We start from the raw sequence: 12,183 nt of genomic DNA, 5'->3' as shown, positions 1-12,183 counted from the left end.
TCTCTAGAAATAAATAACACTTGCACATTGCAAATAAAAATGGATACTTACAAAAATGGATTGAACTGGACTTTAGAATGATAACAATGACCGTGATAATAATCTTCTTCCATATATTGCGATAATCGATTCATTGTCAAATTTCATAACACCGGAAATTGCAATTTATAACCAACCAATTTACCCACCCCCTCGTAACGCTTTTTGTGTGAATTTTCCACACTTTTTAAGAGCTGTTACATCTTAAAGACACCCACCCACCCCCATCAACGTAATGGCCTTTTTTTAAAAGAAAAGACAATTTACACCGTCTTCAGCACATAGGCTGCACAGACTGAACGATCACTTACATTAGGCAACGGACTAAACACCCAGTAGTCCAGTGATGAATTTTTCATTTGACGAAAAGTTTTCATCAACTGGAGAAGGAATCGAACCCACACCCCGTGGCACAATACGCCTAGACGACTGACGCCGCTAACCGCAAGGCCACGAAGCGCAATGGACCCGAATAATTTTCGATATGAGAAGAGTTTTTGAATTACATACACGCAAGTTGTTTTATGCCAAACGTCCATTATGCCTAACGTATTTTATGCCTAACGTCCATTATGCCTAATGTCTTTATGCCTAACGTCCATTATGCCTAACATACTTATGCCTAACATCCTTATGCCTAACGTCTTTATGCCTAATGGGGTATACTCGCTAAAAATTGTGACGTACTGGGACATTTCTGAGAAAGGCATAAGATCCAGCTATCTCAAATCATAATTTTATTCTTGAGACACGCGTTGTCATTTTTGTTACGCTGTGTAGTTTAATGGAATATTAAAATAGAGGTAATGATTTTTGTACAGATCCCTTATGACATTAAAAAAAGCTAACAACATCGTGATACTTTAATAGGCCTTTCCATGCGACAGGTCTGTCTATGCATTTGATTACATCGGTGGAGGACCGATGCTAACACGGGCCTGTCATTTTCATAGAAGAACTGTTAAAGTGCCTCCGGATCAGCTGATTTCAAACGTCTCGTGAAAAGGCCTATAACCACTATCTACGTGGTGTTAACTACACGGTGTCAAATATTTGGCTCCAAACTTCTTTAAACTTGAAAATGACAATAGAGAAATATCAAACAAATACTAGTCCTTCTTTCCAGTGGCAAGTAAATATTTGGCCCCTTGTAATACAAGCTAAAAGTAAGTAGCTCTAGATGTCAAAAATTTAACTAACTGGAATCTGATAGCGGTCTCTAAATCTTTTATTTTACACTAAAGAAAATCTGATACACGGACCCACAAATCAACCCAACTTTGACTTTTTTTTGACTCAATTTGGCTGTTCCGTGGGATAACCCAAATTTGGGTTAATTGACATATAGCTATCATTAGGTAGTTTTCGTTTGACAACAGCAAAACAAACAACTCAGTGCTAACAAAAATCGACGCTGTGTTAGCTTTCGAAGTCTCCATAGTGGGTTAAAACAACTTAAAGTTAGGTATACTCGAAAGAACCCAAATTTGGCTTATTACATTCAACTTCGACGATGGGTCGGTGCGTCACTCTCTGTTTTTGACAACATAGCTGTTGCGAAAGAGGCAAAACAACCCAAACGTAGGAAAAAACTAAATGCAATTTACCCAAATTTGAGTTTGAAGAACTTTTTTTCAGGTAGTCTGATTTCTCAGTGTAGAGTCAAAAAAATGTTTGGACGGCTGTCTGATCCCAGTCATATATTAAACACCGTGTATTGAGAGCTTGAGAACTTGCAAGCCGTCATAAACTTGCATATTCTTTCGGATGATACAACTAGCGAGTCAATTTCATTGGTTGGATCGATGTTGTTATTCAATCAGCGAACTGCGATTGTGAATTTTTGAAATACAGCAATCAAATATGCAATTGCATAACTTCATGAGTATTTTCTTTTAATTCAAATTAGTTGCACTCAGTTGATTAGGCTTGTTTATGTTTAACTTATCCCCATTTGTACTTTTACTTTCTAGAATCGGCTGATGCCAGCATGGCCGACGACAGCAAGAGCGAAGAGGCTAACGGCGAATCTCAGTCAGAGCCAATGGAGACGGAGAACGCTGAGGCGAATAAGGGCGACTCGTCCGCCGCTGCGGACGACAAATCCACCGCCTCCTCTGGTGATGCCAGCAAGGCCGACGAAGCCGCCAAGGAAGATGGCAAACCGGAGAAGGAGGGTGACAAAACTCCCGCCAAGAGCCGACGTGGACGCGCTGGACGTTCCGGACGCTACGGTGGACGTTACTAAAACATCCCAGAAAAAAAGTTTAAACTCAGATTCAACACCATTTTCAGCTTTTGAAAAATGATCTTAAAAGGAAAGTTTTTTGTGCAAATCAATAAAAGTTTTCAGAGAGATGTTCTGGAATCGAACGACAAGTTTTAAATACTGCAATTGAAGCCACACAAAACCACAAGACACTTTCAAATATTCTTCTACTTTTTATCTATCCAACACTACTATTTCACGATAATGATCGTAAAGACGCAAGGCAAATACAGCATGTGAATTCTTACAATGATTTTAACAGTAAATCTATTTGTGTTGTTTTGTGTTTAGTCACATTATTATCTTTTGTCGTGTATGATTCTAGATTGGGTGAAGCACCCGTAAGGCGTACTACCTAATGTCCGCAGTAGTTTCAACATTATTTTATTACCAAGCTGTAACGCAAAGTAAGGAAGAATGATATGCATACATTAATATAAACATCCAAAAAGAACACGTTCGTAAAAAAATCTGGAAAAATAATCACCATATTCAGATTAAACAATATTTCTAATAAATGTGCACTCGAAAGCTTCTGTGTCGTCTAGGCTTTCTATTACCAAGCGTGCACGCACAACATAAATGGCTCGTGCAAAATTTTAATGCAAATGATTCAACATGTCCTCGATACTCCAGAAAGACGAGTGCACATTCTTACGTATTTATTAGTATTTTATGGATAATTGTGTAAACTGCCAAGCAGTTGATCTAACAACTAGACGGCAAGAAACATATTTAACGAAACAAGAAGTATAATATATTCTCTGAAATGTAAGCAAAGAAAATCATGTTTATCATAAAACACTAAATTCTCGGTATCGTTAAGTAATCCAACTAAAACAAAAATGAAAAAGAAAAATGTAATTGTATTTCACCAAAAAATGTAGTAGCATTGTTGTGAGGAGAGTTGAAACCTCTGCAGTAAAAAAAATTGCTTCTCTTTGTGTAGTTACAGCAAAAACCAAAAAACAAAAAACACATAAAATATTGTGCATCAAATTTAATGAGTTTTTCTCTGCAATGTTCTAACAAGAGAGAATTAATTTGTATCTTTGGATAATCCAGTTAAAAAGCAGACCGCTTAGCTAGACCGATTTGAGACACTCTCGATGCACTTATGCGTAGCTTCAGTCGAAACCTATCCTGGGTGCCACCCGAATGTTATATGATGGAAAGAAAAGAAGTCTTTTGGTCTGCTGTAGCTGAGTTAGCTGACACCACGCTGCATGCCAATGTTCGTAGCATTCGATTCGTTCACCTAATGAAACTAAATGAAGAATTTTGTGGAATGAAGATGTTTGAGATTCAGAGAAAAATTAGTTAGTAGCAGCATGCATCTGTCAATGCATCCCGTAACAAAAAAACCTAAATATTGCGAGTTAAAAAAATATTCCAGTGTAATATTCATAACAAACAGAACAAATTAAACAAATGAAAATACACGCGTCATCACCAATAAAATTGAAAGCATCCATGGAAAACAAACACAAGCAAACAAAACAGGTACCGATGTAATTGAGCATTATTGTAACACCGAGATTGATCTTCTAGTGATTGACTAAAATAAAACCAAGCAAAAATCTGAGTTTAAAACCAAACGTTGTTGTTTTTATTTTACACAAACGAAATTTCCACTAATCCAGATACTATTAGTGTCATACTAGCTAACAACGGGGACTGAGTGGCGGATAGCTCTCAACAGCTTGCAGCTGTAGGGACGACAGGACGATACACAATCCAAGAAGTAGGGTAGCAGTACCAATTATGGCAATAGTGGGAACAAAAATGAATTTTTATTATTGTTTCACTAGAATATAACGGCTAATATTCACAGGACTGATAAACATATTTGTTTTTTATGTTAACAAACCTTGATAAAAACATTTGTGCAATAAGTTTCGAAAAATGAACATTTGAAAATTTTGCCTCACCATATGTCACCTTCTTAGCAATTTGCTAAAGGACATCCGTTACGAAATGTATGTTTTCATCCGGTAAAAGTGCTGCCTAGTGAGAACAAATGAACAAATTTAGCTGGTGAGCACTATGTCGATGTACAAGTTACGAAGAGTGTATGTGAGTTCAATTATGGCGATACTCTGGAGGCGGTTTGTTTACATTTTTTGATCAGTGAAATAAAAGATGTAAAGCTATTTTACGGGTGTAATTGATCAGAAGGGTGAAATTGATCATCGTATCACACGATTTTATTTACTCGTAATGGAGCACAAATATTGATGTAAGCTGCAGTAAATGAACGTTGCTTGTCGTAACTATTGTCGAGTTGTGTGTTGTGAAGTTTTTTGCGTTAAAGAATGTTTATTACTATGAAAATAACGTAAAATTTCAAAATCATGCACGGTGCAGTATAGACAAACACCTATGAACTTCTATTTGTAAGCAAGGATTTGAACATGGTGTAAACCTGAAAGTTTGTGAGGATGCTTGAGATATATCCCCAAACCAGATTTCATCACCAAAACTCGTGCCAATTGGCTCATATGGTTGAAATAATTGAATTTCTGTTAGATATCATTGAATTCCTTAGGAAATTGCATACATTTAGGCGTTTTCAGCGTAATTCTTGAAATTTAATTATTCGTTATTTATATAAATAATGCATTGTTAAGAATTTTACAAGCATATTCGGATTCAGGGTGCTCAAATTTATCATATAGAATTGTTTTGGAAACTAAAAATAATGGCATTGACAAGTGATCAATTTCACCCCGAAATGAGATCCACTGATTTGTTATGTTAGAGGTATTTGTTAATACTAAAATGACATTTGTTAGAAAATTTCGGTACATAAGTCGATGAGGCTCACCTTCGTACTTGTTTTCCTGCATTTAGTTGTTTGGGATTGTTAACATTATAGAAAGCAGACTAGAAAAACCGTGAAAAATGATCAATTTCACCCGAAATTACGGTACATTCAAAAACGTTTGCAAGCGGAAGATGCTAATTTCGTGGTAGAGAGGGGTTTTCATCGATACTCGATTTTTGAATTTTCGTTCATTTTTCGTTAAAACTAGGTGCTGGAAAGGTAATCTGAGCTTATTTATGCTGTTTTGTATCATAATTTGCATTTTTACTACATATCGACTCCTTTTCGGAAATTAATTTGCTCTCATGATACAATTGCAATAAATGCATTTACATCCATTTAACACAATTTTTTTGGAAAATTTTGTGAGCAATCACTTTACTACACATTAGCGTTGTATTAGCATTCGCTTAGGATGGGGTTTAAGTTCATTTCGTGCGAATATTCCATAGTCCATAATTGATACACTTTTATGTCGAATGCAAGGAACGTTATTGTCATAATTGGTACAAAGACAACGCTTTCTTAAACCAATTTTTAAAAGCTTAAAGGTAGTTTAGTACTAAAACTATTTAATTCAACTGTTTCGCAAGGGTTCAAACCAGTAATTAACACCAACAAGTCAAGTTTACCAGGGGCCCAGATAGCCGTAGCGGTAAACGCGCAGCTATTCAGCAAGACCAAGCTGAGGGTCGTGGGTTCGAATCCCACCGGTCGAGGATCTTTTCGGGCTGAAAATTTTCTCGACTTTCTAGGGCATAGAGTATCTTCGTACCTGCCACACGATATACGCATGCAAAAATGGTCATTGGCACAGTAAGCTCTCAGTTAATAACTGTGGAAGTGCTCATAAGAACACTAAGCTGTGAAGCAGGCTCTGTCCCAGTGGGGACGTAATGCCTGAAAGAAGAAGAAGTCAAGTTTACGTTTTAGAAACGCGGTTAAAATTTGATTTTTATTCATATTGTTGACATATTGCATCCAAAATTGGTACACCTACCCTAGTCTGTATATCAAATGACGGTTTTGCGATAGCAGCTATTAGGTGCCCTCAAGGTGGTCGGTTGAGGAAATTTTCTACAAGGTCGACAGGATGGTACCCGAACTGGCTAATCAGCAGCCAGTAGTGATAGCTGGTGACTTTAATGCATGGGCAGTGGAGTGGGGTAGACGCTGCACCAACCAAAGAGGCCAACTTTTGTTGGAATCCCTGGCCAGTGTGGCCACATTTCTATCTGTACCGAACACTCAAAAATCTTTTTTTTATCTGTACCAGATAATCTAAAAATCTGTATCCAAAATTTGTATCACATCCAACATTAATTGTAGAAAGAACTCTTAAAATCCTGATAAACATGGAAATCTAGCATAGTTTTATTGAAATAATTTCACTTGTCTTATAATTATTATCCAAGTCTATGTAAATTGTATCTTTTAATTATATAATACATCTTCGAGCTGTTTAGTAGAATGCCTATAAGTAGATGAAAAAACCGAATATAGTACTATACCATTCAATTCCACTAGAGTTTGTATCCTTTGACAGATACGCGTATTTCGGCCTCAAATGTAAAGCCGTCTTCAGTGTCGTGTATTGCCAGTGTCGTGAAGACGGCCTTACAGTTGAGGTCGAAATACGCGTGATTCTTCTGAAGACATTTTTGAGGTTCTTGCAGAAAGTTCTCTGTGAATTTTACGTGTGTCTCCTCGGGATTCCTTTTAAAACCCTGGAAATAAAATTCTTAGATTTTATCCGGAAATATTACGAAAGTTTCTACCGAGTATCACGATGCAATTCTACCGAATATTTTTAAAGGATTCTTCCAAAGATTTTTCAGGGCTCTAATAGAAATTCTTCTGGAATTCCTCCGAACTCTGAGATTCTTCCGAAAATTGGTCTAAGATTATTCCAGTAATATTCCGGAGATTAACACGAGAACACCTCAATAAAAATCACTTAAGACGTTATCGGAAATCATTTTGGAATACTTTTGGATATCTTTCGATGATACTTTCGAAAATCCTATTGAAATTCTTCTAAAATGTCTCTGTAATTTTTCCATCAATATCCTTATAACACTTCTGGGACTCTTCCGAAAATCCTGTTGGAATTCTTCCAGTTATCTTTGGATTATTCTTTCGAAAATCTTTCAGAGGATCCTCTGAATACCGTTTTGACTCGTATTCCGAACACTTAAGGTAAACTGTGACTTCAAATGCATCTGATAGGCATAAATTAGCTGATATTTGTGAAAATTGTAATTTCTTCACAAAGCCTAACCGTTAGCTGTTGGGTGTGTCGATAAAAATGTTTATTTAAACTTGTTTAGTATTGTTTTTACATAAAAGTATGCAACAACATTTTGATTCAAATGCCGAACACTGTGTTCATTCTGTCTCATATTCCGAACACCTTGATTCAAATTCCGAACAGCACGAGTAAATCGTATTCAAATGAATAATTTTGCAAACAAATTTATCTGAGCTAGTTCTAGTGGTCTCGAACTAGAGAATCATCACTACTCCTAAGGTATAAAATATATTGGAAGACGTTAAAATTGAATGGTAATTGACCGCCATTTCCTGGTAATTTCACGACATATTTCAGCGAAATATTTCAACCCAGTTGCCATACAAAAACGGAGTGTTCGGAATATGAGTCTGTTCGGAATTTGAGACAAAACGGTACTTCCTACTAGTCTTTTTTCGATGATTCTTTCATAAGTTCTTCTGGAATTACTTTTAGGATGCTTCTGGGTATTCCTCTTGGATTTTCCAAGAAATTTTTGTGTAATTATTCTATAGAATATCGTCCTAGGGTTCTTCCGGAAGTTCTTCTGGAACACTCCTGGATTTCTTCCAAAAATCTTGCTGGAAGGTTTCATAATATCTTTCAAAGATTCTTCCGTTATTTTTTCGAGGATTATTCCTTTTCTTCTGTAAAGCTTCTGAGATTCATTCGGAAATACTATATCATCCAGATATCATTCGAGGATGCTAACGGAAGATTTCTTGGAATGGTTCTGGTATTCTTCTGGAAATATCATTGGGATTCCTCAGATAACAATTCTAGACAATTCTAATTTTCCAAATATCTTTCTAGAATTCTTCAGAAAATTCTTTGAGAATTTCTTTGCAATTGTAAAAAAATGCCCGGGAAAATCCTGGAATAATTTGCTAAATAATCACAGAGAGATTTCTGAATGAATTTTGGTGGGATTTGTGGAAGAATTAATTAAGGATTTCCGTAAAAATCCAAAACTGTCCCATGAGGATTTATGAAAGAATTACAAATGGATTTATGGATGTATTTCATAGTGATATCCAAAAGAATCCCAGAAGGTATCTCGAAAGAAAACATTGTCAGGGAATTCTCAGGGTCATCCGGACAGAATTCCTTAAAATTTTCCGGAATAATTCCAGAGCGATACCCGGAAGAACTCCTGACAGATTTACGGAAGAATTTCAAATGGAATTTCTGAAACTATTTCCCAGGAACTTTCATAAGAGTATTAGAAAGATTCCGGTAAGAATCTTAGTGGTATTTTTAAGAGTCCTAGATGGCTGTTCTTAAGGAATTTTCATTTAAATTCAAGAGTGATTTTCTGAGGATTATCTAATAAATCAAAAATGTACATTACTTAATGAATTAAAAAATCAAGAACATTTCCCGAAGAATCACAGGGAGATTGTATCAGTATATCAGAATTCCAAACGAATATTCGAAATTTTCCCAGAAAGATTTCTGGAAAAACTCAAACAGAATTGAGGATGGATTTCTAGAAAAGGTCCAGAAGAATTTCCAAACAATTTTTGAGGAGTTTGCGAAAGAATTGCTGAGAAATTTCTTAAAAAGGAGATACTTTTGTTTTGTTTAGTAATGTTGTTGTTTGTTTTTTCATAGAAAAAATGTCAAATAAATCCCCAAGAGATATCTGGAAGAATTCGTAAGTATTGGTCAGCTAATCGGGAGCGTCTCAGAGACTCCCCGACTCAAGTGCCTCAGGGTCGACACGCTCACCTAAGTTTACCGCGGAAGGGAATCTTCGCACTGGAATTTAGGAAAACCCACAGCACTTCGTGGTTCAAAACTTCCTTCATTCTAACAGTTTTTATTTGGGCTACAACCTTCTACTCGCTATCCACTTCCTTGCTACACTATCTTCCCACTTTCTTATTAGCTAATCTGACCTATTCACTTCGTGACCCTTTCTTCTTCCGACTACCACCTGTCCACTCCGTCCTCTAGACCTGGTAACGGTTTGCGTCGTTCTGCTACCGCTCACGAATGCTTCGGCCACGTCTGGCCACGTTCTCCTCGGGTTGGCTTGGGGAACTGCGGCTGCAGCCTCATGGGACCCTCCTGCGCGTCCTAGGCTACCGATGTGAAGACGGATCGGTCTTCGGCTATCAACGATGCCGGATAGTACCCGGAATATGGCTCTAGGACGGTGTAGGGCAGTAGTAGAAATTCAGTGGTTTCTATACTAAAAAACGGCGGGGTCCTGGTGTCCAGTTTTTGTTCACTACTTTCTCACAATACTTTCAACTTAACTTCCTGAATTTTAACTATAATTTAGCAACTAGCTTCGTCAGCTGTATCCGGGCAAGTGAACGATCAGACATCTGAATTTTCCCCAAGAGGTTCTGGACCTAGGTCGTCGGTCATTACCCTTTTTCATTTCTAAGACGGCCCCCATTTTGTCACCCCTCTTGGTCGCCCGAATGCTATGTTACCAAACATCTGATGGTGGGTTTTGGGAGCTCGTTGGGTGGTAGCCTGCATGGTTACGGTCAGCTGACATACATTTGCCCAAGTTGTATGCCTAGTGCTACTGGGGCAAAATCTAGACAACTACTACGAACATTTCCTGTCATTTTAACGTATAAACAAAATACAAAATCACCTTAACACTGTCAATTAACAATCCAAACACTTACAAATCCCATGAATTTGAACGAAATAATCTGACAGTGCAAAAACAGATATTTTACTATAGTTTTAGGCGGATTTCTGGGACAATCCCAGAAGAATCAGAATAATCTTGAGAGAATCCAAGAGAGATATAAAAAAGTCTCAGGGACATTTACGCAAGAATTACTGATGGATTTGTGGGAAAATTTCAAAGGGTTTAATATAATAATTTAGATGAATTTCCGAAAGAAATTTTTGTAAGAAACCCCGATAGATTTCTGGAAAAATCTTCAAAGGATATTCAGAAGAATCCAAGATCTTTTAAAGAATTTCATCCCTCAGGAAAGCAATCATACAAACATTTTCGGCAGAATTCTATGAAAATTTTACGGATAAACCTGGAAGAGTTTCCATAAACATCCAAGAAGAATTTCCAAGAAGATCCAATCGAAGAAAGATTTACGGAAGAATCACAGAGCTCTGATCGTTAATTATAAAAGTTTCAGAAGGATTTCAGAACGAGACTAAGAAAGATTATCCTAAAGATTTTATGTATTATCATAAAGAAATTGCAAGAGAAATGCCAGAAGCATTTCTGGAATAATCCAAAAAGGATTTTTGGACGGGATAGCTCGAGATTGGTTTATGAAAGAACTACAGAGGGATTATCGGATTACCGGATAAATTTCAGAAGGATTTCATATAAGGGATTCCATGAGGATTGCCGGAAAAACTTCAGAGATGTTTGGGATAATTATCCAGAGAAATTTACGAAAGAATTGATGAGGGGTTCCAGGAAGAATTTCAGTGAGACTTTCCAAAGAACCTCAAGATGATTTTTAGAAAAATCTCATAGATCTGTGGAATTTCTTGAACAATCCTATAGTGATTCCATTTTGTAATCTTAGATGATCTTCCGAAAGAATTCCTGAATAAATGAAAGAAGAATAGTAAGTTATTATTAATGCATAAACTTTAATTATTCGGTGACTTTTTTCTGCTCGAGAAATGAATCTGGCCATGGTGCAACAACCGCGCTACATTGATGAGTCCTATGCAACAAAAATTGTCGGCGCTGTCCGTCAAATTCGCTCATCAAAACCATGTTGTTGAATATAACAACACAACTCCTAGGATGATCTATGGGAATTGCTGGACGGGTATTCACGTGGCGAAGAAGGGATCTATAATAGGAGTCGGAGTGGGAGTCGATATCTTGCATGTGCCTAATGATTGCCAAAGATTTGCACTTCAATGCTGGCAAATGAAGATTTAAGCCTTCGTGTTCTTCGTCGCTGGCCAACTGCATCATTGGCACGCGAGCGACGATTCCTCCCCATAGGGGTTTAGGCATGTTTGTCAAATAAACATCACGAATGTGGTGATCGATAATGCTTTCCAGACAATTCAGAAGAAAAGAGGTCAGACTGATTGGTCTAAAACTATTTGCTTCTTCATTAGAAGCACGTCCTCCTTTCGGAAACTTCATAAATATCACGCCAAGATCTGGGAATATACACAGCAGCAAAAATTGCTTGCAAGCAGATGCTTCATTTTTTTTCCTAACTTACAAAACGTGAAGAAAACGAAGTTCTATGATTCTAGCTGAAAACTGGATCGATTCGTCATTCGCTGGTTCCCTGGATTTGTGCCCTTGAAAACTTGTTTTCGATTTATTTTCGCCTAAATTATGTAAGACCATTTTCACAATTTTTCAACTCCAACATGGTGAGATTTTTGGTATAAAACAAAACATCAAAATGGGGAGGGGGGCATAAACTCTTACGTTAATAATGAACGACTATTGGACGCGTTACGGGCCATTCTCACCTACTAATAAAAAAGCTATCAAAAGGAATTTCTTTCCAACAAATCCTACGTTACTTAGCTAGAAATACATATAATTAAGCTCAAATTGACATAGATTCACACTCTCCAGTAAGTATATTTTAGAACATATCATAAATAGTGATAGCTTCGATTCGGGTATAGAAAAGTAAAACATGGCATTGTGAAAATATGAAATATTTGTATATTTATGTGAGAATACAACACAACCATGTTTGACGTTTCACTCTTCCTTGAATCGATGTTTTTCAAACGTTTAAGTGCCACGAATTTTCAGGCACAGAT

At 36.9% G+C, this 12,183-nt stretch overlaps 1 protein-coding gene across 4 annotated transcripts in view; it reads left to right on the top strand.

Moving 5' to 3' along the window:
- The window catches only part of LOC5571937 (zinc finger protein on ecdysone puffs), a 49,397-nt gene extending 45,491 nt beyond the window's left edge, over positions 1-3,906 (top strand). For all 4 annotated transcript variants that reach the window (XM_021842768.1, XM_001659989.2, XM_021842767.1 and 1 more), the window contains exon 6: positions 2,013-3,906. In XM_021842768.1, the coding sequence (XP_021698460.1) occupies positions 2,013-2,287 (275 nt within the window). In that variant the 3' untranslated portion in view covers positions 2,288-3,906. The remainder of the gene's footprint in view (positions 1-2,012) is intronic.
- The last annotated feature ends 8,277 nt before the right edge of the window (positions 3,907-12,183 follow it).

The sequence above is a fragment of the Aedes aegypti genome, chromosome 2 (assembly GCF_002204515.2).
Source record: "Aedes aegypti strain LVP_AGWG chromosome 2, AaegL5.0 Primary Assembly, whole genome shotgun sequence".
NCBI lineage: Eukaryota > Metazoa > Arthropoda > Insecta > Diptera > Culicidae > Aedes > Aedes aegypti.
Note: the sequence above shows the minus strand (reverse complement) of the source record. Positions and strands in the feature narration are given on the sequence as shown.